Source organism: Bidens hawaiensis, unplaced genomic scaffold, assembly GCF_021521415.1.
Source record: "Bidens hawaiensis isolate Kalapana, Puna unplaced genomic scaffold, B.hawaiensis_p1.1 tig00018012_1, whole genome shotgun sequence".
Taxonomy (NCBI): Eukaryota; Viridiplantae; Streptophyta; class Magnoliopsida; order Asterales; family Asteraceae; genus Bidens; species Bidens hawaiensis.
Window position 1 is genome coordinate 98,506 of NW_027492717.1, and position 27,803 is coordinate 126,308.

The window sequence follows — 27,803 nt, forward strand, 5'->3', positions numbered from 1 at the left end:
TCCGGTTAATAACCGAACCGGTTTTTTTAAAAAAACCGATTTGTGCACCTCTAGTTACAAGTCTCTCTCCCTTAAAAAGGTTACGTCTCCGAAACCTGCTTAATCATTGTACAAACGAACGCTCCTTGTATTCACTTCCTTTCTTAAACCATCTTAGCTTCCTAGATTACCGGTTACTCTCGACCTTGCAGTCATCGAGTGGTGTTCACGAGTGTGGGTTACATAACCACATCGTCTTACAATTTTTATCAAACTCGATGGTACCAACAGCAAAGCTTAGGGTACGATCAATGAAAGAAAGACACATATTTGGCATCACTCATAAATCAAACCATTATCACTTCTTTATTCATTCCTCACACCTAAAACAATGGCTGGTGAAGTAAAGAGGAAGAAGATATCAGCAGCATCAGCTAGGTCCCACACCAGGAACTCCGACTCCAATTCTTCTTCTTCTTCTTCTTCTTCTCTTCCATCAGCCAGTACTCCCCATCAATTGCTGTAATTTATGTTTAAGTCAAACCAAATTAAGATTTCATTTCATTTCACGCTTTTGGTCAACTCAACTGATTCATTATTAAATCTTCAACTTCATTTGGGTGTTACTGTTAGTATTCAATTATGAATCACACTTTGAAATGCCCAATTTGACCCTGCAACTGTTGTTGTTGTTATTGTGGTTGTGGTTGTGTCAATCGTGTTGGGTCCCGAACCCAACCCATTTTATTATTCGTGTCAAAGGTTTCAGCCATTACCTGTAAATCCCCTAACACGGCCAAAAAACGAATTGGTAGACTCAGTCAAGTAAATGAGTATTTTTTTCAAAGAAGTTATGAAAAATATTGAAAATACAAGTATATCTTCAGAAAAATCGAAAATGGAAAAACACATATAAAAATATAATCTTAAAAGTTTTTTAATAGTTAAACGGATCTGCATAGGTCGGATCGGTTTTAGGCTATAACCAAACCAAAAATGGAAATGCCGGTTTTTTGAGTTTTTTGAAAACCGTTCAGTTTTGGTTCTTCGGTTTTTAGTTCAATTCAGGCTAAAATCAAACCAAAAACCAAAATGTCGGTTTTTGAGTCATTTGGTTTTGGTTCGACTCTATAGGCTAAAATTGAACCAAAAACCAAAATGTCAATTTTTGAGTTTTGGTTTATTCGGTTTTAGGCTAAAATCGAACCAAAAGCCGAAATGTCAGTTTTTGAGTTTTTGAAAACCGTTAGGTTTTGGTTTTGGTTGTGGCTCGGTTTGGTTTTTTCGGTTTCAAGCACACCCCTAGTTTGAACTTTAAAGTTGAACTTGAAAGTTGAATCATTTCAGGTTTTTTCATAAAATTTCTACTCGTCTTCTTCACGGGTTTTTTAGCATGGGCTTATCACGCAGCATGTCCACCCGCCCCGAAGAAAGTCGGGCCTCCGTACGGGCTTCCCATTACAACACCAAGAATCAAGCTTCGTGACGGAAGATATTTATCTTATAAAGAATACGGTGTCCCAAAAGAATCAGCAAAGTACAACATTATTTATGTCCACGGGTTCGACTCTATCAAGCATTATACTGTCATTGCCACGAGAGCATCTCCCGTATAGTTTCTTTCATGTCATGTTGATCATTTGTTACTTTCAGTGTTAAGTTTGACTAAGGTTGACCAAATACTTGGTTGACTTTTGCAGGCTTTGGTTGAAGATTTGGGAATTTATATTGTCTCGTTTGACCGGCCGGGCTATGGAGAGAGTGATCTGGATCCTAAAAGAACGTTAAAGAGTTTGGCTTTGGATACCGAAGAACTTGCTGATCAACTAGAGCTCGGATCCAAATTTTATGTCGTCGGATATTCTATGGGTGGGCAACTGACTTGGTCTTGTTTGAAGTACCTTCCTCACAGGTATCATAAGTTATCATTAATGTTACTCTTTTATGGTATCATAAAGTTGAGCTAATTATAGTTGTCATATATATGTGATGAAAACAGGTTGGCAGGAGCAGCTCTTATAGCTCCAGTAGTTAATTATTGGTGGCCAAGATTACCATCAAACTTGTCTCGGCAAGCGTTTTCAGAGCAGTTTCGTCAAGATCAATGGAGTCTACGGGTCGCTCACTATTCTCCATCACTGACCTACTGGTGGAACACACAAAAATGGTTTCCTAGTCTAACCTGGATGACTAACACCCCAGATATTCTTTCCCGCCAAGACAAAGAACTCATGCCCGTATATACAGCCGGTAGAGCAGATGTTGAGGTAATAAAAATGCAATTTGTGGACCAAATATGCCACAGTAACTATATTATTTCAATAATAATCTATTTTCTGTTTTTGTGTGTTATAAAGGGACAAATAAGACAACAAGGAGACTACGAGTCTGTCCACCGTGACTTGAATATTGGGTTCGGTTCATGGGAATTTGATCCAACAGAAATTGAGAACCCGTTTACAGAAAATGAAGGGTCTGTTCATATATGGATGGGTGATGAAGATAAGTATGTGCCCGTGACACTGCAACGGTATATAGCTCGACAACTTCCATGGATAAAGTATCACGAGGTGACGGGTGGGGGTCATATGTTTTCTTATGCTGATGGGAAGAGTGATGCCATCCTAAAAGCACTTCTACTTGGCCAAAGTTAGTTTAAATATGTTTTTTGGACTCACTTTGTAGCTTTCTAATGTGTTGAACAAACCATTGTGTAAGTTGTTGAACCTCAGTTACACCAGTCTTTTTTTTAATGTGGGTATCTTGGATTTCTAACTTTTTATGTATATAGGTAACATCAAAATGGCTCAATTTGAAGTGATACATGGTGTGATATTTATATAGAAAATACATAGATCAATGTTCTTTTGTATTTTTCTTTATTTTTTTCTTTTTGGTGTTATGCTTCCTTAAGCTCCCTTTCTAATCAGCCTCTAGCTACTTTCTAGTAGAGATTTTCAAGCTACTCAATGCTCGATTGAAAAATGCTTAACAAGTGCTCATTCGATTTTGGTTCATGTTGTAAGAGTTTGACCACACCATTGTATCCTACCAACTGAATCAAATCATATTCTATTCTCTTCATTCATTCTCACAACTACAATTACAACAATGGCTGGTGAAGTAAAGAAGAAGAAGAAGAAGATATCAGCAGCATCAGCTAGGTCCCACACCAAGAGCTCCAAATCCAATTCTTCTTCTTCTTCTTCTTCTTCTTCTTCTTCTTCTTCTTCTTCTTCTTCTTCTTTCCTCTCAGTTACTCCTCGTCATCAATTAATATTATAGGTTCAATTCAGATTCTAGCATATTCTGTCAAATCTAAATTAATTAAGATTTTATTTTATTGTATGACGTTTTTGGTCAAATGATTCATTTTAGTCTTCAATTACTAGAGAGCATCATCTTAAATCTTTAATAAATATATGAATCATAGCTTGTTGATTATTAAATTAGCCATCAAAATCTCAATTATGATTCATACGCATGCCCAATTTGACTCTGCAACTCTTCTAATTTGGGATTTAAACGAGCCGAGCCGCTTGTGAGCTTGGATCAATAAATTAGAGCTCGAAACGAGCCAAGCTTTTACGAGCCCCAGCCTCAAATAAAGCCCGTTTAGTTATCGAGCAGGAGCTCGAGCCTTGTAGGGGAAGCTCGTTTAGGCTTGTCGAGCGTTAACGAGCCTTGTGTATTTTAATGTTTTACCTCTTTTGGATTTCTATGTATTAATTTCATACTGCATACCCGAGCTCGATCCGAGCTTACACTCATTTAAGATTTTCACAGAGTATATGAAAACAATTAAAAATGTTTATAAAATTAATTAATAAATAATAAACGAGTCGATCCTGAGCTTGATGAAACAACTCACTGCCGGGCTTAAGCTTTAGAAGAAGAGCTTGTAACCAGCCGAGCTCGATCTCTGATAGTGGTAAGTCGAAACGAGTCAAGATCGGTTCGGCTCGGCTCGTTTACACCCCTAGTTCTAATTAATAAAATTTATTGGGAACTTATGTGTTCAGAAATTTTAGGGAGTGTTTGGATGTAAGTTTAACTTATTACTTTGAAGTTTGAACTAGGGGTGTTCAACGACTCGAATTATTCAAATTTTGAAATTTTGAAGCTAGATTCGAGCTCGAACTGAATCGAAGCGAATTACGAGTTTTTCGAGTCCAGTTCGAACACTGAACACCCTAGTAGACAAACTGCTTTAGAAATTAAAATCAAATAACAAGCCATTAAACTAAGTAAAAAACTAAATGAACTAGAAATCAAATACAAGAACTTAAAGCCGATTACTAGACTATGAATTTCGAAATTTATACATTTATTGATGTAGGGTGATGTTTCGTAGGTTGATCATTAGATTGCATATCAAATGTTAGAAACTAAAGTCTTATTAGAAGCTCTTCTGTAATCATGTTCCTCTCTCTCTATATGTGTGTGCATAAAATAAAATGCATAATTTGAATTCAAATTTTGAATCAAATCAAAAATCGCAAATTCGTATCCAATTCGAAATCTGATAACTAAATTTGAATCGAGTCGAATTCGAATGTTTAAAATAAAAATGGCATTCGAATCCGGGTCAAATTTATATCTGCTCATTTCAGTTTCAATGCTCACATCCTCACACCTCTTGAAACATTTCAGGGATTTTCTTGAAATTTCTACTCGTCTTCTTCACGGGCTTTTTAGCATGGGCTTATCAAGCAGCATGTCCACCTGCCCCGAAGAAAGTCGGGCCACCAGACGGGCTTCCAATAACAACACCAAGAATCAAGCTTTGTGACGGAAGATATTTATCCTATAAAGAATACGGTGTCCCAAAAGAATCAGCAAAGTACAAAATAATTTATGTCCATGGGTTCGACTCTGTCAAGCATTATGCTGTTATTGCCACGAGAGCATCTCCCGTATGGTTTTTTTGTATCATGTTGATCATTTGTTACTTTCAGTATTAAGTTTGACTAAATACTTGGTTGACTTTTGCAGGCTTTGATTGAAGAATTGGGGATTTATATTGTGTCGTTTGACCGACCAGGCTATGGAGAGAGTGATCGGATCCTAAACGAACGTTAAAGAGTTTGGCTTTGGATACTGAAGAACTTGCTGATCAACTTGAACTCGGATCCAAGTTTTATGTGGTCGGGTTTTCTATGGGCGGCCAAGTGGGTTGGTCTTATTTGAAATACATTCCTCACAGGTATGTGTGTAAATTAGATTTTTTAAATAAATTAACGAATACAAGTTATTAGAATAAGTCAACATCAGCGATAAGGGAAATATTATATTGTTCAGCTGGTATCAGCTCAATTTGGTCAAAAAAGTCTTTTATTTTGAATACAACTCTGTTTTCAATAAAATTAAAATCGGAATGCTGAAAAGAAAATTAAACATAACTGTGTACTTAGATTTTAAAAAATATTAATGAATGCAAGTTATCAGAGAAAAATCAAATTCAGTAAGCAAATATTTTCGAAATCGGAAACCAAACCATAAAAACGAATACCTGTACCGAAAGACTTGTACAGACCACAGAAGCCATCTCCCACGGTCCAGAGACAGAAATCTCGGTATCAGTTCGGTTCGTTACGGTGCCAGTACGGTATCTGTACTCTGTATAGTTTATTTTGTGTACAACTCCGTTTTTAATAAATTTTATATCATAATGTTCAGAAAATAAAACTGAACACCTGTGTATTTGTTTTTTTTTTGCTTATTTAACGAAAGCAAGTTATTAGGAAAAAAATAATAGTAAAAGATATAAGAAATATTATTTAAGAATTAAACGGGGTTAAAATGTATAATTTTTCTAGTATAAAGCGTGAAATGTTAAAATGTGTATTTTTTCTAGTATAAAGCGTGAAATTGAAACTTAAAAAAAAAATAAAAGCTAGTAATGCTTCAATACTTATGGAACATGTACATTACTGTTCATTCAAGTTAATAACTGTATTTATAATATACTTATAGTTATCACATATACCTGATGAAAACAGGTTAGCAGGAGCAGCTCTTATAGCTCCAGTAATCAACTATTGGTGGCCAAAATTACCATCAAACTTATCTCAACACGCATTTTCGAAGCAGTTTCTTCAAGATCAATGGAGTCTACGTGTCGCTCACCATTCCCCGTCATCAACCTACTGGTGGAACACCCAAAAATGGTTTCCTAGTCTAACCGTTATTGCTCACAGCCCTCTTATTCTTTCCCGCCAAGATAGAGAACTCAAACCAATATTTACAGCTGGCAGAGCCAGTGTTGAGGTACTATAAATGCAATTTCTTGATTTACCATTGACCCATTTGACCTTTTTTCGTGTGTTATATAGGAACAAGTAAGACAACAAGGAGAATACGAGTCTGTCCACCGAGACTTGAATATTGGGTTCGGTTCATGGGAATTTGACCCAACAGAAGTTGAGAACCCGTTTCCAGAAAACGAAGGGTCGGTTCATATATGGATGGGTGATGAAGATACTCTTGTGCCCGTGACACTGCAACGATATATAGCTCAGCAACTTCCGTGGATAAAGTATCATGAGGTCGCGGGTGCGGGCCATATGTTCCCTTATGCTGATGGGATTAGTGATGCCATTTTAAAAGCCCTTCTACTTGGCCAAAGTTAGTTTATAATATTGTTTTGGACATTATTTTTAGCTTCCTGATGTGTTAAACATTCCATTATTATTATTAAAATTATTCAATAGTACTGTTATTTAATATTACGCTTCAGGGTTTGAAATTGATTGTTTTAAGACATATGGAAATGAGTTGGTATTCTAAATCTTAACAAAATGGCATGTCGTGTTCAAGTTCAATAGTTGTGAAGGTTGTTCAAAAAGCTCGTGGCTTGTAACTCGCTCGAAAATTTTAATCCTTATAGATTGTAGTCCAATTCTATTTATAGATAAGCACAGAATAAATAATATTAATTTTTTTACATATATATTTAAATAAATATTAAATATTTATTTTTAATATTTTAAGCGTGCTTGCTTGAGGTTTTTGCGAGCAGAGCTCAAGCTTGTTTTTCAACTTATTATATAAAACAAACCGAGCCGACTAGCTCAACTCTGGCTCACTCATTAAGCAAGAGGTCCAAAAAAAGAGTTCTGGAACCAGAACGGTTCCAACCCAAACGGTAGGTTTGAAGCCGGGTTGGGAACTCCTTTGATCAAACCAGTTAAAACCGAACCTAACTAGTCAGAAACCAGTTTGGAATGAACCGACCCTTTTTCACTTAAAAAGTTAGTTTGGAACCAAAGCCAATTTGAGCAAAAACTAGTTTTGACTTTTTATTGACCCAAAACCCGACCCGGTTTGGAAAAATGCAGGCATGTATATTAAGCAGCTTTAGTAGTCGTATTAAACTTGTCAGGTCGAGCACAACCCGTTTAACTCAACACGACATGTTTTGTTAGCAATTATGCCAAATAACTTATTTCATTCACATGTAGTCGGTAAATGGAATCCAAACTCAGTAGCAAGTATTGTATTCTCAGTATCTACCCATTTTGGGATAACAATGCAAATAAACTTATAAATATAAGACAATGACTTCATGTTTCTATCGTTTTACAAGCTGGATCAAAAACAAGACTTATAACAGGCACGGAGTCTGCGTGAACGGATACATCGTCGTCATTTCTATGCCACGACCACTTAGCATGACTTGCGTTGACCACCTCGAATTGCCCATGCCCGAAACTCGCTTCCCTGAACGCAGATATTGTTGGTTGTGGTTCCGTGTAGCTGCAAAACATGATTTCCCAATATTGTTAATGATTGAACTTGCGTAGTAGAGTGATAAACGGTCGGTTGATCGAGTCAACTCACTTGCTAGCAAGACCATGGAGGTTGCCTCCGTCCCCGATTGTGATATGCACCGGACCACAGTTATTAGCTTTATGATTGTAAACACGGTTCTACCAAAACAGAAGATAAATTAGTTCGTTTATCGTCTGACTGGTTTATGAAAAAAAAGAAAAACTGTTTTTGTTTTTAACCCCTTAAAGGCACCTGCCAGTATCGGCTGTATAGTACAGTTTTACATGGTTAGCAGGATATTGATGGGACTGTGAGTTTTTCTAGTGACGGGTTATTAAGATTATTAAAAAAGTTAAAAGTGATCATTCAGATTTATTTCACAAGGAAGTAGCTTACAAAGCGCTCGTAAGCATGAACATGTCCTGCAAAAACGACATCCACACGGGCTTTATAAAGCAAACCCTCCATCGATTCCATCATACCAACCGACTGTATTTCACCTTGATGAGCATAGTTAGAATTATACCATGGCGCGTGAATAAGCACCACGAGCCACGGTGTTTGGTTCCTATCAACTTTCTTCAGGTCAGACTCTAACCAGTTGTACTGGTTCGAGCCTAGCCTGAAGTCAGTGTAGGAACCTAACATGATGACGTGAACCCCTGAGACCTCAAACGAGTAGTACAAGTTAGAACTTGAACCACTCTCGTCGAATGGCATGCGCCACCTTGCATTGTAGGCAATAAAGGTGGTTGGGATGGCGGTGATGTTCTCACTGTCATGGTTTCCTTGTGTCACCATCCACGGCCGCTTGCTAGCTAGCGGCTCCACCAGGCGGCCGAAAGAGTCCCATAACGGCTGCACCGTGTCAGCATACGACAAATCTCCAGGTAGTAGAAACACGTCATAGTTTGATTTTGAGATGTGTTCAAGGGTAGTTTTTGTCCATCCAGTTTGTCCAAGGTCACCTATTAATTTCCCAATTTATTTATGTCAGCATCTGAAGTTGAGGTTGTAAGTTATTCGAGTCGAGTGGAGCCCGAGCTTGACCAGGCTCGTTTAAGTTACAAGAGTTTGAGCTACGAGCTCGTTTCGAGCTGTATTTCTAAAGCTCCGGCTCGGTTCATTTATTAACTATTAATTAACTTAAATATACATTTATAATTACTTTTATATATAGTGATCGACACGAGTTGAGATCGAGTTCTCACAAGTTAAACAACTCAAGTCAGCCCGAGCTCGGCTAGGCTTGAGCTCGGCTCCTTTAAATTACAAGAGCTCGTTTCGAGCTCTACTTCTAAAACTCGAGCTCAAGCTCGGGCTTGGTTTGTTTAGTTATTGTTTATTAGTTAACTTATAAATATTTATAATTATTTTTATATACATTTTTATTAATAAACTTTATATATAAGATTATATATATATATATATATATTTCATAGTTTTATATATTATAACAACTATATATATTTTAATAGCTAAATAAAAGTAATATTAACAACAGTCTCATTTAGACTCGAGGGTCAGCTCAAGCTTGATAAATGAAGCTTGGCTTATTTATTTAACAAAAACTTATTTTTAGGTTCGTATATATTTAAACTTGGCTCGATTCGAGTTTTTAATGAGCCGATCTTGAGAGTTTCTCATCTTGTAAACAAACTCATGCAATTTGTAACCTGAAATGGCAAACTTGATCGGGAATTTGGCCGGAGGAGTCTTGAAAGAGTACTTGTCGGCCGAACTAGTGGCAAAACGGTAATAATATTCGGTACTCGGATCCAATGGACCTATTATTACATCATGTATTTCACCTGATGTGTAATTTAAATGTTCATAGGAAGTAACGGTTCCGGTAGCCGAATAATCTTGCTTCCCCGACGATGTACCATAGTGTACGGTGGCCGGAGTATGGCCGTTGGTAATCCATGAAATTCGCATTCTATCTTTACCGACTAACGATACATGAACCTGTGTGCATGAAACCGAAAAACCAAAAAAAAATAAATAAAAATGAAATGGAAACGCTTTGGTTTTATGGTTTTGTAAAACCAAACTTACGGTTCCATTTTGGTTTTTGCGTGTAATAAAAAACGAAAAAATCAAACCGAACCAAACCAAATTTCTAGATTTTTATGTTTTATTTTTTTTTTCATTTTTCATTTTAAGTAATTTATAATAATTAAATAAATATGTAACTCATATATTTTAGCACAAATGTATAACAACCAATTATTTATTAATTAACAAAATGATTTAGACCCAGGTTCATTATTTTGGGCCAAAAGTTTCAAGCTCAAATGGCAAAACTAAAAGTTCTGAAACCGACCAGTTTTCAAATATCCAAAAACCAAAGTTTCGTGTTTTGGTTCGGTTTCAGCCCAAAACCAATTAAAAGCGAACCGTGCACACTAGGGTGTGCATAAAACCGAAAAAACGATCCAAAACCGAAGAAAACCCAAAAAAATACAGAAATAACCATATCAAAACAAAAACCGATGGTTTGATTTTATGTTTCGTAAAAACAGACAACCTTAAAGATTTTTTTATTCTAAATTTTAAGTAATTTATCGTAGTTTAATGTACAGTTTAACCGGATTTTTTTTTTTTGCTCAAATGTACAACAATCAATTAATCAATAATTAACAGAAAAAATTTAGGTCCAAATTCACAATTTCTGACAACTTTTTTTTCAGCCAAAACTTTCAAGCCCAAGTGCCAAAACCGAAAAAATCAAACAATTTAGAAGAACTCAAAAACCGGCATTTCGTTCGGTTTTAACCCAAAACCGAACCGACCCTTTCATACCCCTAGTCAATAAATGAAGCAAATGAAATGTATATTTGTTACTTGTTGTGGAGTGGTAGGATCAAAGTCTTCAGGTAGTGATAAATCAAGATTCTCCCGCGGCGGAGGGCGGTGGTATGCCGCTGCTTCGGCGAATACAGCGGCCACCACCAGCACCCAGAGCCTATGTAAACTCATAGGATTAAATTGTTGCTTTACTGAAACAGGAACAGATAGACATGATCATGATCATTATATAATATTATGATTGGTCAAAAGAAAAGAACATTTTGATGAAACCATCTGCTTGAGTTTGACATTTTCCACCCACGTATTAAAATCAATCAGTCTGTCATAATAGACTATTCTTCTCTATTTTGGATCATTTGTAAAGGATTTATAGTTTTATACCCAAGGGTATTTTCGTCTTTCTAACTGGACATAAGTCTTGCAAACTGGATGGGTCGGACACGTTCGGGTCAGTACAGGTTCTAAACAAAATAAGTTTGGATTAGAACAAACAGTTTTGAATAGTATTAATTTGGTTCGTGTCAAACGAGGTTTCATCAAAATGAAGTCGGTTGAAATGAGTCGTTTTAGGAGGGGAAAAAGTATCAAAATATATTCACATGTCATATTTTTTGATGTTTCGGCTGTGAATGAAGGGGTAGGTTTAGTGTCTCGATTATGGAACGTTATCATAAAATCTATTAAATCAAAACTTATTGATTCTCAACCAGCGTTACTCTTCTGTACAAATTATACGACTCTGCAACAAAGATTCGAAAGATTAGGATTCAGTTATGAGAGTATCATTTTTAAATCTTTAATAATATATGAATCTGACTTATTAACAAACTTGGTGATCATTGAAACTAAGTATCAGTTATGATTCACACTCCCTATACTCAAGCTACTTGAACTTGGATTGATTAAAAGCTCGAAACGAGCCGTGAAGGTTAATTTTGAATTATCAATAATGTTGAGGGTTTGTTTTGTTAAGTTTGATATTAATATTTGTTTAGTATAGTAAGAATATTATGGATTATTCTAGAATAAGGTTGTCTTAGTTTCCAAGTTATGTTTGGCTTGGAGAGCAAGTTTAGTAGGTTTATAAATATGGTCTAGATTATTAGTTTTATGTGAGAGAGCCAAGAGAAGTCTCTTCTCCATGTAAGTTTGTTATGTTCGTGAAGTTCGTTTGATTATATGAAAAGAGTCGATGGTTGTCAACCCAAATATCTCGTGTTTGTGTGTTTGATTTGATTGTTTGATCAATCTGGGTCAACAATTGGTATCAGAGTTTAAGCTCGTTGAAGACACAGTTCGTTGCACGGGAGTCGAGTCGCAAAGGAGGTTCGATTACCGTTCGGAAGACTGTTGGGTTTTGTTCTTTTGGTCCGTGGAAGATAATAAAAAAAACCTCTTGGGAGCCGTGTTGAGAAGTATTGTGGAATTTGTTATGCCTTTTCTATTCGCATCAATCCTAAAGTGTGGATTAAAAGTAACATAGCTATTGTGTTTGATGATATCAGCCACCACTTGCAAAATGTTGCAATGATTGTTAGTGAGATACTGTTCTCGTGAGATTGCGATATATTGTTTTGTTTCATCGAAAGTCAATATAGCAATTTGTGTCAATTGCTTTGTTCAAGAGAGATTCCATAGGAGGCTGTTATTTTGTGGGCATCGGAAACGAATTGGAAGGTTTTACAATTAATTCACATTGTGGTAATTTAGAATTGGGTTTTGAAAAGTAAGGTCTATGGGTCTATGGAAGAGTAATTAACAAAGGCTAGTTAAGCAAAAGAACATAAGCAAGTTGTTTGTTGCTCGGTGAAAAGAGGCGTTGAATTATAGAAAAGTTTGTAGCGCTTAGACCATCTCCAACGGTTGGTTTATCTTGGTTCAAACCAACCCCAACCATTGGAGTGGTTGGTTCAATCCAAAATCTAATATTTGAAGTTTGGGTTTTCAAACCACCAAAAACCATCCATTATGCGCCCCAATATCACATCTTTCACCCCATATATATATACCCATTTTATATTTATAAAATATATTAAAGTATTATATATATATATATATATATAATTATATTTCTTTTAAAACTTATGTACTTTTTTGTTTGTGTATTTTTTGCGTAACGGCTAGTTTAACGATTAAATTTTTTTAACGGCTAGTTTTTTAATGTTTTTATTATCTATTTTACATTGCTTAATTCGAATAAAAAACATAACAAGAAGTCCAAGAAAAAACATCCATAACATGGGCCGCCGTAACAGATTGGTCGAATGATGAAGATGAACCACATGAACTGTCATTTCATTGGCCAACATCTGATTTCCAAGCGTACATGAAACGGTTTACGGATTTACGTAATCATCATACATTTTAGAATGATTGAATTGAACATTTGTGGACGGTGTAGAATAAAAATAATTCATAGGTTTTATTATTAGGCAAAAGTTTCAAGTTACCTCTCTTTCATTTTGTTAGAGTAATTGTAATTTTAAATTATATTTTTTAATCTCTTTGTTATATTTTAGTTCATCTATTTTTTACTAATTTTTTATTATATTGCTATTTATTTAAATAAAATTATAAAAATTAAATGTTTTATTATATTATGAAATTCTTATTTAAAATAAATGTAAAAGTAAGTCATGATGTGGAAATGTAAAGATGGTTTGAGAAGTTGTATTGTTGGAGTATAAATATGGTTTTTAAAAAAGCTGATGTGGCTGGTTTGAACCAAAAACTGTTGGAGATGGTCTTAGTTATTATTGGAGATTGGTTTCGGGATCAGAATCAATTCCGACTGAAAGTGCAAACCAGAAAAGAAAGTAAAGATAGGAAAGAAACAATGATGATGATGATTGGGGGACTTTCAGCATTGACGAAGTCAAATTACAAAGTATGGTTGATCAAGATGGAGGGATTTTTGAAAGAATATGGTTTTTGGGAAGTTATTGAACCTACAATCGGCATGGCTGTAGACAGGGTCGTCTTCGAGAATACGAAAAAAAAAGTGGGCCTAGGACATAAAAAACGAAAGGCCCTAAAAGACACATTTAAACTCTTATACAATTTAGAACAATGTAATAACAATAAACAAAACAAAAGTTTTTATTTTCTTTTTTATCAAAATAATCTAACTAAAATACTTAAACGACTCATGATGCTCTTCTAGCATTTTAAAGAACCTTGTCTAATGGCATACAACAAAAGCAAAATACTTTATTAACCACTTTTAAATACATTAACCATGTTCTACCAGATAAATGTTTAGGCTTAGTACACATGATATCTGAAAAAATAAAAGTAACATAGAAATTTGATTCAATGATTCATTAACATAAATTGATTTAATCATACATCATTCAATCTTTAATTATTTAATCACATGCGAATTTTCTGAATTAATAATAAACTTTAAATGTCTATTTAAACATAAAAATAGTAAAAAAAAGTTCACCAAAACAGATTCTTCATAATTCGAAACAAAATATAAATCAATTATATTAAACCAATAAACATATAGGCCTTTTGAAATTGATAGGTCAGAAACTATATTAATATATAAAATACTTTTAAAAACTCATGGGCCTTAAAGGGGGAGTGGGCTTGGGGCTTGAGCCCTCCAAGCCCTCCCCCATGGCCAGGCCTGGCTATAGATGAAAGGAAGATGTACACAGCGTTGGGGTTCATATGTCAAACGCTATCGGAAGACATCTTGGTACAAGTTGGCACACTCATGAATGGTGGGGTAAGGAAGCATGGCGTGCTTTGAAGATTCGATTTCTTGGAATTGATTATGTACGACAGGAAGAAGATGAAAAAGCAACTCAAGAAGCCGCTGAGAAAGAACGATTGGATGAGATCGCTGATAAAGAACGATTGAATGGGATTGTTCAAGAAGAACAGGCATGTAAGAATGAAGCCCAGGAAGCTGCAAAGAATGAAGAAGCTTTGCAAGCTGTTTTGAGAAGTGAAAGAAAGGAAAGATTGAATAAAGAAAAAGAAAGAATTCTTTAGAAAAAGAAGAGAAGATTGTGAATCTTCAGGTATGTTTTTCTTACTCAAACAACCTTGAAGATGAGAAAACTGTTAAGATAAGTGAGAAGAAATGAAGCAAGAAATCTTCTACTAATCGTGATGATGAAAGAAAGGTTATGGGATTGAATGAAAGGAATGATGCAGTTAAGAAATTTACAGATTTAGTATCATGTATGAAAGTCAACAATCGAGCATTTCTTGATGAAAAGTCAGAACCAAATGAAAGGTTGAGAAGAATTGTCAGAATGGAAGGCCCAATAGGGTCTAGTAAAGAAAGAACGAATAACCCATCTGCAAGTTTTGATGAGCAAAGAAAGAAAAGAAAAGTGAGAAAGAAGAACGTGGAGAATGAAGTTGTATCCGAGATCAATGTGGATGGTTTGAACGATGAACATAAAGAACTTGTTAAACTGGTTTGTTACAAACAACTGAAAAGAAAGGTTAAAGACGAACCAATAATTAAAATTGAAGAGCTGAGAGTGTTATCGGGAATTCAAGACCCTAGTGGTACAAAAGCAAGAAGAGGAACAATTCAAGATTAAGGGGGTGAATGAAGGTTAATCTTGAATTATCAATAATGTTGAGGGTTTGTTTTGTTAAGTTTGATATTAATATTTGTTTAGTATGGCAAGAATATTATGGATTATCTAGAATAAGGTTGTCTTGGTTTCCAAGTTAGGTTTGGCTTGGAGAACAAGTTTAGTATGTCTATAAATAGAGTCTAGATTATTAGTTTTATGTGAGAGAGCCAAGAGAAGTCTCTTCTCCATGCAAGTTTGTTATGTTCGTGAAGTTCGTTTGATAAGTTCGTTTGATTATATGAAAAGAGTCGAGGGTTGTCACCCCAAATATCTCGTGTTTGTGTGTTTGATCTGATTGTTTGATCCATCTTGGCCAACAAGCCGAGCCTGAGCCTCGAATAAAGCTTGTTTGTTTAGTATTGAGTCCAAGCTTGAGCCTTGTATCAGAAGCTCGTTTAGGCTCGTCAAGCCTTCTTAACAAGCCTTGTATTTTTTAGAATTTTCCATTTGTAAGACTTTATGCATTAATTTCGCATTGCACAACCGAGCTTGCTTGATCTCTGGCTCGTTTTAGGTTGTTCTCAAATTTACAAAATTAAATAAAAATGTTTATAATTGATTAATATATAATAAACGAGCCTGGGGTTGAGGTTGAAAAACAACTCGAGATTTAGAAAAAGAGTTAGAGCTAGAGCTGAGCTTTGGCCCGTTTAAGGTTTTTCTCAAACTATATAAAGTTAATAAAAACGTGTATATTTAATAATAATATATAATAAACGAGCTGAACCCAAGCTTAAAAAACAACTCGAGCTTTAGAAAAAGAGCTCGAGCCAAGCTTTGGTCCGTTTAAGATTTTTCTAAAAATATGTGAAGTTAATTTAAAACGTATATAATTTAATTAGTAAATAATAAACGAGCAGGGCCTAAGCTTGAGAAAACAACTGATTTGTAGAAAAAGAGCTCGACACGATTTGAGCGCTCTTCGGTAAGTTAAACTTGAAACATTTCAGGCATTTTCATGAAATTTCTATTAGTCTTCCTTACCGGGCTTTTAGCATGGGCGTATCAAGCAGCATGTCCACCCGCCCCTACAAAGTCGGGCCTCCAAACGGGCTTCCCATTACAACACCAAGAATCAAACTTCGTGATGGAAGATATCTATCCTATAAAGAATATGGTGTCCCAAAAGAATCAGCAAAGTACAAAATAATTTTTGTTCACGGCTTCGACTGTATCAAGCATTATACGGTTATTGCCACCGCAGCGTCTCCTGTATGGTTTCTTCCATGTTATGTTGATCATATGTTACTTTCAGTGTTAAGGTTGACTAAATACTTGGTTGAGTTTTGCAGGGTCTACTTGAAGACTTGGGGATTTATATTGTTTCATTTGATAGACCGGGTTACGGAGAGAGTGACCCGGATCCTAAACGGACATTAAAGAGTTTGGTTTTAGATACTGAAGAACTTGCAGATCAACTTGAACTTGGATCCAAGTTTTATGTGCTCGGTTTTTCGCTGGGTGGGCAACTGACTTGGTGTTATTTGAAGTACATTCCTCACAGGTATCATAAGTTACTATTAGTGTTACTCTTTTGTAGGATCATAAGCTTGAGTCAAGAATGCAGTTTAATTTTTCTGTTTTAAGGGGAATATGCGTGTAGTCATAGGCTTGTAAAATAACCGAACGCTAATGAACTGTTCGTGAATTCTTAGGCAGGAAGTTCATTTCTTTAATAAGCGAACGAACATGATCAAAATATGTTGTTTGTTTAATCAAACAAACGGACATGAACATGCACTTTGTTCGTTCATTTATGTCGTTTATCTGTGTTTGTTCTGTTCGTTCGTTTATGTTTGTTCGTTTAGATTTCAATAAATACATATATATAAGGAGTTATTATATTTATATAAATATAAGCATAAAAGCAAGCCTGAAAGATTATTGGATTCAAATCCTTGCCCTTCTCATTAAACTTATCCCTTATATAGGGGAAATCATACAAATCACCTATAGAACACAAGGATTTGAATCCAATAATCTTTCAGAGTCATTTTAAGTCATATGTTTTATTACAGTTTTAAACATTCATGGTTGATTTGTTTTAATAAACATACAAACGTTCATGTACCAATATCAAAACAAAGGATGACAGCAGGGTGACATAGTAAACTACAAATTAACACATATAACATCCTAGAAACATATAAACTCAAATACATGTAGATAATCACATGCAAGTCCACATAAGATGTAGTATTATCCAAGCCCCAGAGGAAGATAAGATACTTGTTAAATATTAAATTGTCTTCATGTTATTCTAATTATAATAGTCATGTATTATATGATGAAAACAGGCTAGCAGGAGCAGCTCTTATAGCACCAGTAATTAACTATTGGTGGCCCAAATTACCATCAAACTTGTCTCAACAAGCGTTTTCAGAGCAGTTTCGTCAAGATCAATGGGGTCTGCGGGTTGCTCACTATCTTCCATCATTAACCTACTGGTGAAACACGCAAAAATGGTTTCCTAGCCTAACCTATATAGGTTACACCCCGGATATTCTTTCCCGACAAGATAGAGAACTTGTGCCCGTATATACAGCCGGTAGAGCAGATGTTGAGGTACTAAAAATGCAACTTGTGGACCAAATATGAATGCAGTAACTATATTATTTCAATTAATAATCTATTTTCATTTTTTGTGTGTTACAAAGGGACAAGTAAGACAACAAGGAGACTACGAGTCTATCCATCGTGACTTGAATATTGGGTTCAGTTCATGGGAATTTGATCCAACAGAAATTAAGAACCCGCTTCCAGAAAACGAAGGGTCTGTTCATATATGGATGGGTGACGAAGATAGGTATGTGTCTGTGACGCTGCAACGGTATATAGCTCGACAACTTCCGTGGATAAAGTATCACGAGGTGACGGGCGGGGGTCATATGTTTTCTTATGCTGATGGGAAGAGTGATGCCATCCTAAAAGCACTTCTGCTTGGGCAAAGTTAGTTGAAAGTGTGTTTTATGGACTCAGGTTTGTAGCTTCCTACTGTCTTATACCATTGGTAAAAATGTAGTAGTTAGTATTACCCTTTTATGGTTTGAAATTAATAGTTTTTTTTTATTTCTTGAATAGTGAACAGTTAATGTGGTATGTTGAAATATCACTTTCTGAGTTTCTGTCTGTCCGTAACTTTCACAACCGGTCCACCACCACCATAGTTCTATTTTTAATAAATTGCTACAAAGTTCATATGCACAACCATGACTATAATGCTAGCCTAGTTGGCACATAAAAGCAAAGCAACATCTGCTTTGGAAAAAGCAGACATGAAACATTACAAAGATGTTGACACGGTAAACCTTAAGGTTATTGTAGTTTCTTTAAGCTCAACTAAGTGCTTCTGCTTCTCATCCGATAGAATTCGTAGCACTTGAAGCTCATGTTCCATATCCATAACATGCATATATAACATTTAACTTAATTATATCAACACACCGTATAACTTGTAATTTTTTATTAACATTAAAACTCTCACAAAACGTTTTAAGATTGATTCATGAACATACCTTGCTCATCGTTTGTCAGTGGATCGTTTCTCCTCAAGCCCTACTAATTTGCCTTCAACTAAAAGCTGCCATCAAAACTGTCTACAAATTAACAGCCCTACACAATCGGATACACATGTAATGAAATAGAAGTCAATATAACAGCCGCACTGTAAGGCCCCGATCCCGGTAGCCTTACATTGGGTGTTGGATTTACTCATAAACTCAGTTTGATACAGCAGAAGCATAATAAATTTGCAGCGGAAACTAAAACTTTTACATAACAACCTCCTCCTCTAACTAATCTTCAATATGGATAGCCTCGTATGCGCCTCAAACTTACCACGCCATCACAATACCTGCATGCATACTAAAAGTCAGCTATACGCTGAGTGAGTTCTAACGTTTCTTTATTTTCATAACATACGACTTATAAGCAAATCACATCTTTCATACATTTATTATATAGCATAACGTTTATAATTCTTTATTTACTTTCTCTATATTTGTCTATCAATCATTTCATAACTATATTCTTATACACCTACTCGTAACTGAGCCTCCTACTCTTACTCATAATCGAGTCTCCTATCTTTGCTCATAACCGAGCCTTCCTTGCTCGTAACCGAGCCTCCTATCTTTGCTCATAACCGAGCCTTCCTTGCTCTTAACCGAGCCTTATAAAGTTAGAGGGATTTGTCGTCCTAACTTATTATGCATGCATGAGGCCCGATGACTCTACGCATGAACATATACACATTCTTCTATACATAGCATTCATACTCATTGATATTCATATAACATTCTACACAAGCATTAGTAGGATATATTCCTTAGCTCTTTCTATTCTATTAACTACCATTCAACATTCAACTATATATATAAACACATTCATACAAGATACATGTCATTAACTAAAGTCACACATATCTATTCTTTCACATACAGCCCCAAAACGTTTAAAGGAAAAAGGGGGCTAGAACTCACCTGGATCCTGTTACGTTCACCGTTAATATTAATTCCTTTCTTCAACTGTGCCCGACTAACTGTTTAATAAGGCACACTATTAATCCTCTATAATCACTTGTCATTCATTTCTTAAGTTAACGGGGTTAACTTTTAAGTTAACCGAACCGACGGGTAATCTTCTCAAACTGTTCATGTTAATTAGTTAGGCTTAAGTCCATTAGTCTCTATTAACTTATCCATGCTCCTAAAATATTTAATTAACTTAATTGACGCCTCTCTTCACGACAACTAGAATAATTCCGAAATATTTTATTTAATTATTTATTGGAACGGGGATGTTACAAGTAGAGGTGGTCAAAAAAACCGGTCCTCGAACCGGTTTGCCGGTTTAAACCGGAAACCGGTTTTTTAAAAAACCGGTTTTTTTAAAACCGGTTTGACCGGTTTACAAACCGCCGGTTTGTATATCGGTTATACTTTTTAGAGCCCAAACCGGTTTTCAAACCGGTTATAAAAAAAACCGGTTTTTTTAAATAACCGGTTACTAAAAAACCGGTTAACCGGTTTTTTTATAAACCGGTTTATGACCGTTATAGAAAAACCGGTTAACCGGTTTTTTAGTAACCGGTTAACCGGTTAAAAACCGGTTTATTTCCGTTGTGAAACGGCTATATAGCCGTTTTTTTCAATTTTGACCGTTTTTTTTTTTTTTTACCATTCTACCCCCACAAACATCTATATATAGTTTAGGTTGGGTATTGGTTAGAACACACTCGATTATACAACTCCAAACGCTCCAAACGCTCTAAACGTTTATTTCATACGCGATTATTTTGTTATCTCACGCTCAATTATACCACATTACCACTCCATACGCTCTTATTTCGTAGTCGATTATCATGGCCTCCCAAAGTGCTGCTTCATCCATCAACATGGGTGCCTCGAACACGGGAGAAACGGTCGTTCGGGTCATCCCCACGAAACGAAACCAAGATGTTTGGCAACATTTCGACCTATGCGAAATGTCTAACGGTAGCCAAAAAGCTCGATGCAAACATTGTTTGAAGTTTTATGGCAAAGATGCAAACTCCACTTTAAAAGCGCATGTACAAAGGCCCTTTTGCAAGGCCTTGAAGGACGAATCGGGAAGTAGTTCGCAGCCGGAGATGACGAATCAAGGAACGGTGTTTACGTACGACCTTGAAGCGGTACGTCAACAGTTTTCAAACTTTGTGATTCAACAAACACTTCCTTTCAACCACTTCGACAACCCTCAATTCACGGAGATGATGCAAAAGTATGTTCAACCACGCTACCAACACGTAAGTCGTTCGACCCTTAGAAGAGATTGTCTTAAAGCATGGAAAAACGCTAAATCCGAACTAATTTCATACTTTTCAAACTTACAAACTGGTGTAAACTTAACAACGGATGTGTGGTCGGTACCTAATGGTTCGCTCGACTCATACATTTGTGTGACGGCTCATTGGGTTGACCCCGAGTCGTGGCAAATGATGAAACGAACCGTTGCGTTTCAATTGTTTGATTACCCGCACACGGGTAGAAATATTTTTAAACTCTTGGATAAAGTCATTCGACAATACAAGATTGAACATAAAATCTTTTCAATTTCGTTTGATAACGCGTCCAACAATACGGCCGCGGTTGGCCATTTAAAATTAAAGTATAAACCTATTTGTGATGGAGCGTTTTTTCATAGCCGATGCATTGCACATATTATCAACTTGGCCGTGCAAGATGGGTTAAACGTGATCGAAACGCAAAGAAACAATTTTAAAAGAATGTTACGAGATGTTTTTAGCAACAATAAAACATTTTCAAGATACAAAAAATTTTGTGTAGAAGCTAATTGTCAATGGTTGGGGCCAAATTGGGATTGTCCAACAAGATGGAACTCGACTTGTGATATGTTTGAGAAAGCCATCCAACAAAAAGAATCACTAGTTGCGTTTCATCAAATTTTGTCAAGTAGGGGTAAATGTGCACCGTACGATCCTAGAAACTGGTTATTGATTGAGATCGTTACGGAGGTCCTTCAAATTTTTAAATCTTGCACAACTAGTTTATCCGGGGTTTACTATCCAACAAGCCCCATTGCTTTACCAAAAATTGCTGTCATGTGCACAAAGTTGAGTGAACTTCATTGTAGGGGTGCACCTTATTTTGATATGGGTGTAAAAATGAAAGAAAAATTTAGAAAATATTTTCAACAACTACCCGTTGTTTTGACATGTGCTGCTGCGTTAAACCCTTGCATCAATGTTGGTGGTGTTGAAGCTTTAATAGAAAAAATTTGTGATGAGCTAGAGTTAAACGACGATCAAAACCCCTATTATAACCAAACTTTAAAGAATGCTTTCAACACCACCTTGTCTAACATGTATGATGTTTACCTTACAAAATACGGGTCGTCTTCCCAAATTCATGACTCGTTATGTGACAATCGTCAATTTCAGGTTAACCTCGTTAACTCAACTCCGTCAATTCAAACTTTAAGATCGTTGAATCTTTAACGCACACTTCATTACATTTAAACTAGGGTTTAAATGACGCTTAACACTTACTACATGTGTAGTCTTTCGGGATTTGCACCGAAACGCAAACGAGTTAACGCAAACGATTGACAAATAAACGACAAACGTCAAGACACTAATTATATGATTAATATGTGTTAGGATTATGTGCTATGTGATAATGGTATGGTCATGTTATCTTATTGTTCAAGTATGATGGAATATTCTAGAGAAAAACAACAATTGGAAGTTTAGGGACTAGAATGTAACTTGTTTGCTTATAAATATAACTTAAACTCTAAACCCTAACTATTATTATTATTATTAACCCTACGATCGGCTCTCCCCTTGCTCCCCTATCCACGGCTGCCGTCCACATAGATCACACACACACACATCAATTCAAGTCCTTGATCCAAGAACTAGGTGCTAGGAAGGTATACTTGATCACCTCTTACCTCCTTGTTGTGTAATTTTTATGTTTAATGGGTTATGTGAAAACCCTAAGTCAGCCGATTCTTGCATGTATATGATTGTGATGATTCTTGTTAATTGGATGATAGATTGATAACTAGTTTGATAGTATTGCATGTTAATTGTTGTGTCCTTGATTGAGAGTGTAAATAAAACCCTAAGCTTGCATGTATGTGGGATTGATATGCATGGATAGTAGTTATAGGGTCTAGGGGGTTATATGGATGCATGATAGTTCATAGGTTGTGATTATGTTGAGTTTTGATGTGAACAGATTCTGGACAGAATGTATATACGATGTTTAACTAACTGTAACGAAGTGTAAACGTGGAAATTGATTGAGATTGTGGGTACTGCAGTAAACTAGGTTGAGTCTAGTTTCTATGAAGTATAAATTCGTAATTTTTGGATAAGTGGAAGTATACTTTTATGATTTTACAAAAACGTGATGCAAAGCTGAGCTGTTAGACCTGCTGTTAGGTTATGTTGTAAATGTTATATCTCATGAACCACGAGACCAATTGGGTTGGTTCCACTTCTGGAAGTTGACTCACTGAGTTAGGAACCAAACCCAAGTGGTCTTGCATTTATTGGATTTTTCGTTTAACGGGAATTGCAAATAACATTCTGATGTGCATGAATCTGGCTGATAAAAGTTAGCTGTAATGTTTTGATCATTGTGAACAATCTATATGGAATAAAAATAAGATAAAATATGTTCTGGAAACCTAAGACATGTATGTTTCTGTGGTAATTTTTGGTGAATTAATTGGGACGTTATAATCGGTGAACTAGTACAATCTTTCGAGTAGAAATTCTGTCATAACGAAACTAGCTGCTGAGTTGTATAGGAATGCATGAAATATGATAGTTTCTATATAATTGTTGTAATTTTGACCAAAATACCCTTGCGGGGAAATAGTTGCTAGTTGATTGCCATGAATTGACCAAATTACCCTTGCGGGAAATATTGGTTAGTTAGTCTTTGTTTGTTGACCAAATTGCCCTTACGGGAATTATTGCTAGTAAGTAGGTTATTAACACATGACACGGAAGTAATTGCTCACTCATATGTCGTATCACGATTGTACTTGTAGAGTCATACACAATACACAAACGAAACACGAAACATGTTACGTGCATAGGTATTATGTGCCGAGTCTAGAGACTCGTTAAACGTTCCGATACTTAGAAAATCTCCTTGTTGTTTTAGAACGCTAGAGAGTTTTCTACGACGCGCATCACTCGGTGATCTAGATCGGATATTCTTCGCAAACAGTGAGTTCACTTACCCCACTCTTAAACTGCTTTCAAATGTTTTTCCACTTGGGGGAGATAACATACTCCGATAAACATATTTTCTGAGATAAACGCATATGAAAGATTTTGTTATAAATTATATATCACTTGTAAAGGCTAAGCGGCATTTGTAACAACTTGAAGTCCCACACATCGGACCGGTTAATATTTGGAATAGCGAGTCACTTTTGGGTAGTACTACTGGGTTTGACAAACCCCACCCGACGTTATAGCTCAACTGGAGGTTGAGTGGGTGTAAATTTGGGCTAACACATACCATGGTCTGGATGACCTGGTGACGGGCACTTGATAAACAGTCAGCTTCGGTCGCGAACCACTTAGCAATACTTGTTGTATAGATTAGCTACCTATCGATATATAATTTAACATAACACTATCTGGTAATGCAACACTTAAACGTTGTAACATGGTTACACGCTCAAACGTCGTAACGAGGTTACGCAATACTTAAACGTTGTAACATGGTTACACGCTCAAACGTCGTAACGAGGTTACGCAATACTTAAACGTTGTAACGTGGTTACACACTCAAACGCCGTAACGAGGTTACGCAACATTTAAACGTCGTAACGAGGTTACGCAAAACGCTAAACAATTTATCTTATCTTACTTGTGAACTCACCAACCTTGTGTTGACACTTTTAGTATGTTATTCTCAGGTAGCCGAGGCGGGCGCGCGGTTTAGGAGCATGCATTATTGAAAACACTTTTATTCTGCAAATTTAAACTTAAACAGTTACTTTTGGTTTTTAAGTCGTCCTGCGTGACGCAACTTTTGAATTAAGGTTTTACGCTTCCGCACTTACTTTCATTTAAACGTTTTTCTTTGGTTTGGTTATAACTAATGATTCCGATCCTGCCAGTTCACACCCTCTGACGGTAAAACTCCGTTAGTGGATTTTGAGGGTGTGACAGATTGGTATCAGAGCCATTGGTTATAGCGAACTAGAAGCTGCATGCATACTAGACTATAACCGCGACGACCCATTAGTTATAATGATACGCACTGCATAGGTTTGTGTAGTCTTGAAATCTTATTTCCTTATCTCCTTCACTCATACGCGCGCATATACCCGGCTTACCTGTAGGAATGTCGACGCCACCCTCATCATCATCCGATTCGATGACGCATGCTCACGGGAAGGAACCGCAGTTACCTACTGCCTCGCCACCCCGTGTAGTCCCGGAACTCGAAGCTCCTGCACCAAAGAGGTACCGCCTATCCGGAGGCTTGTATGACAACAACGTTAGCTGGGAATGGTACCCCAACATGATCAGACGTATGGTCTACCGTGAACAAGTTCCCCCATTGCCTCACCCGAACCACCCTGCTTACCCTAACACTCTACCACCTATAACCGAACCTGTAGAGCGAGTTCTCGCAGCTGTCGTTTCTTGTTTGGAGCGTGATGTGGGTTACATGCGCTACACTAGAGAAAATGTTGCCAGACTGTTTAAAGATGGAACCGAGACTCAGGAGGAGATTGCCCGCATGGCAGCGGCAATGAAAGAAATGCAAGAGACTAGTGAGCAACGAACCAAGGTTATGATGAAGATGCAAGCCGAGATGATAGACTTGCAAGAACAACTCCAAGAAGCAAGGACCCGAACGGAAATAGCGTTAGAACGTTGCGATATCCTACAAACGCAACTCGATCAGAACGCAGCAGAACCTGAGGCAGAGCCCGAGGCAGAGCCTGATGTAGAACCTGAAGAAGATCCCGAAGAGGAGCCTGAGGAAGATCCCGAGGAAGATCCCGAGGGGGAACCCGAAGAAGAACCGGAGGAGGAACCGGCTGAGGAGGAGGCACATTCAGAGGTGTCCTCAGATGACGACATCTAGTGAGGATGACACTTAGATGGAGGGGTTGTCTCCATCCGAACTATTATTTTTCTATAATTTTAAGGATTGATTGGAAATACTTTGTAGCGAATACAATGGTTTTAATCATGAATTTTTAATTAGACTAATAAGTGGCAGTGATGTGTCCGCGGATGGTGGATCCGCCGAGCAAGAGAATAGAGATGTACATTGATGGGTTAGCACCACAGATTCAGGGTATGGTGACGTCTTCCAGACCAGCCACGATCCAACAAGCGATCCGTTTGGCTCACAAACTGACGGATCAGGCTGTGACCCAGGGTGCGTTACCACCGAGGGGTTCGACTGTTAAAGCCCGTGACAACCCGAGTAATGACCACGTCAGCAACAGTAACAACAACAGCAACCCGAACAGCGGGAAGAGAAAGTTTGACAACACCAGATCTTCATCCTCAAACCTCCCACCGCAACACCACTACCGTAAGCCCGAATTTACTCGGAGTTTCAACACTCAGAATCACAACAACAACAACAACAACAACGGTAACGGGCAGGTTTCGAGCGGGTATGCTGGGAAACATCCAAAGTGCAATAGGTGCAACTTTCACCATGTTGGGCAGTGTGACCGTGTCAAGTGTCAAAGATGCGGAAAGATAGGTCACCAAGCGAAGGATTGTAGAGTTGACCTTGTGGCGAAGGGTGCTCCTAAGCCACCGATGATGACTAAGGGATGTTATGAATGGGGACAGGAAGGTCATTTCCGGAAGGACTGCCCCAAGCTGAAACAGAACGACAATAACGGGGGTAATGGGAGTGGCAGTAACGGTGGAGGAAATGGCAAAGGAAGAGCGTTTGTGATTGGATCAGGTCAAGCCCGCAGAGATCCGCATGTGGTGTCTGGTAAGTTCCCTGTAAACGATTGTTTTGCTTCTGTTTTGTTTGACACTGGAGCTGATAGGAGTTTTGTGTCAAAGGCCTTTAGCCAACTTTTAAACCTTACTCCAACCCCGTTAGACGCTAAGTTTCCTGTTGAATTAGCTAACGGTAAGACTGTAATAACAACTCATATACTTGCGGGATGTAAGTTGAAATTGTCAGGTCATGTCTTTGACATCGACCTTATTCCTTTTACGCTTAGTAGTTTCGATGTCGTTGTCGGCATGGACTGGTTATCTGAGAACCGAGCGGAGATTATATGTCATGATAAGATCGTCCATATTACCACCCCTTCAGGCGAGATCATTTCGGTCCGAGGCGAGAGAAGCGGCATGACCACCAGCATCATTACCATTATGAAGGCACAGAAGTATTTAAGAAAGGGTCATCCGGCAATTCTGGCGCAGATTGTTGAGAAACCTGTGGAGGAGAAACGAATTGAAGACATTCCGGTTGTGCGAGATTTTCCAGAAGTCTTCCCGGAGGATTTGCCCGGACTCCCTCCTATTCGTCAAGTCGAATTTCAAATCGAGTTGACACCCGGTGCAGCACCCATAGCACGAGCCCCGTATCGGCTCGCACCGGCGGAACTTCAGGAGTTGTCCACTCAGTTGCAAGATTTGTTGGATAAGGGTTTTATCCGACCTAGCTCATCGCCATGGGGAGCCCCTGTCTTGTTTGTCCGAAAGAAAGACGGGACTTTCCGAATGTGCATCGACTACCGGGAGTTGAACAAGATGACGGTCAAGAACCGTTATCCTTTACCCCGAATTGATGATTTGTTTGACCAGCTTCAGGGATCGAGTTACTACTCGAAGATCGATCTACGATCCGGTTATCACCAGCTGAGAGTGCGCGAAGAAGATATTTCAAAAACGGCTTTCAGAACACGGTATGGTCACTACGAGTTTTCGGTTATGCCTTTTGGCCTAACCAACGCACCAGCCGTATTTATGGATCTCATGAATCGAGTATGCAAGGCGTACCTCGACAAGTTCGTGATTGTTTTCATCGATGATATTCTCGTCTATTCCAAGAACGAGACTGACCACGAAGAGCACTTAAGGATAATTCTGGA

General features: G+C 37.3%; 2 protein-coding genes and 2 pseudogenes across 3 annotated transcripts; 3 read left to right on the plus strand and 1 right to left on the minus strand.

The window, feature by feature from the left end:
• Positions 1-2,021: 2,021 nt before the first annotated feature.
• LOC143555180 (uncharacterized) lies at positions 2,022-2,647 on the plus strand. Its single transcript, XM_077044781.1, has 2 exons — positions 2,022-2,246; positions 2,337-2,647. The coding sequence occupies exons 1-2, from the start codon at positions 2,166-2,168 to the stop codon at positions 2,631-2,633; spliced, it is 378 nt and encodes a 125-aa protein (XP_076900896.1). The 5' UTR covers positions 2,022-2,165; the 3' UTR covers positions 2,634-2,647.
• A 1,981-nt stretch (positions 2,648-4,628) lies between these two features.
• LOC143555191 (uncharacterized) lies at positions 4,629-6,652 on the plus strand (annotated as a pseudogene). Its single transcript, XR_013139162.1, has 4 exons — positions 4,629-4,895; positions 4,975-5,185; positions 5,982-6,249; positions 6,315-6,652. The product of XR_013139162.1 is annotated as an uncharacterized LOC143555191 (transcript).
• An 892-nt stretch (positions 6,653-7,544) lies between these two features.
• On the minus strand, positions 7,545-10,736 carry LOC143555192 (putative purple acid phosphatase 20). Its single transcript, XM_077044789.1, has 5 exons — positions 10,600-10,736; positions 9,429-9,720; positions 8,149-8,720; positions 7,822-7,910; positions 7,545-7,737 (listed from the first exon to the last, which is right to left on the minus strand). The coding sequence occupies exons 1-5, from the start codon at positions 10,732-10,734 to the stop codon at positions 7,545-7,547; spliced, it is 1,281 nt and encodes a 426-aa protein (XP_076900904.1). The 5' UTR covers positions 10,735-10,736.
• Positions 10,737-16,128: 5,392 nt separating this feature from the next.
• On the plus strand, positions 16,129-18,148 carry LOC143555177 (uncharacterized; annotated as a pseudogene).
• Positions 18,149-27,803: the final 9,655 nt, after the last annotated feature.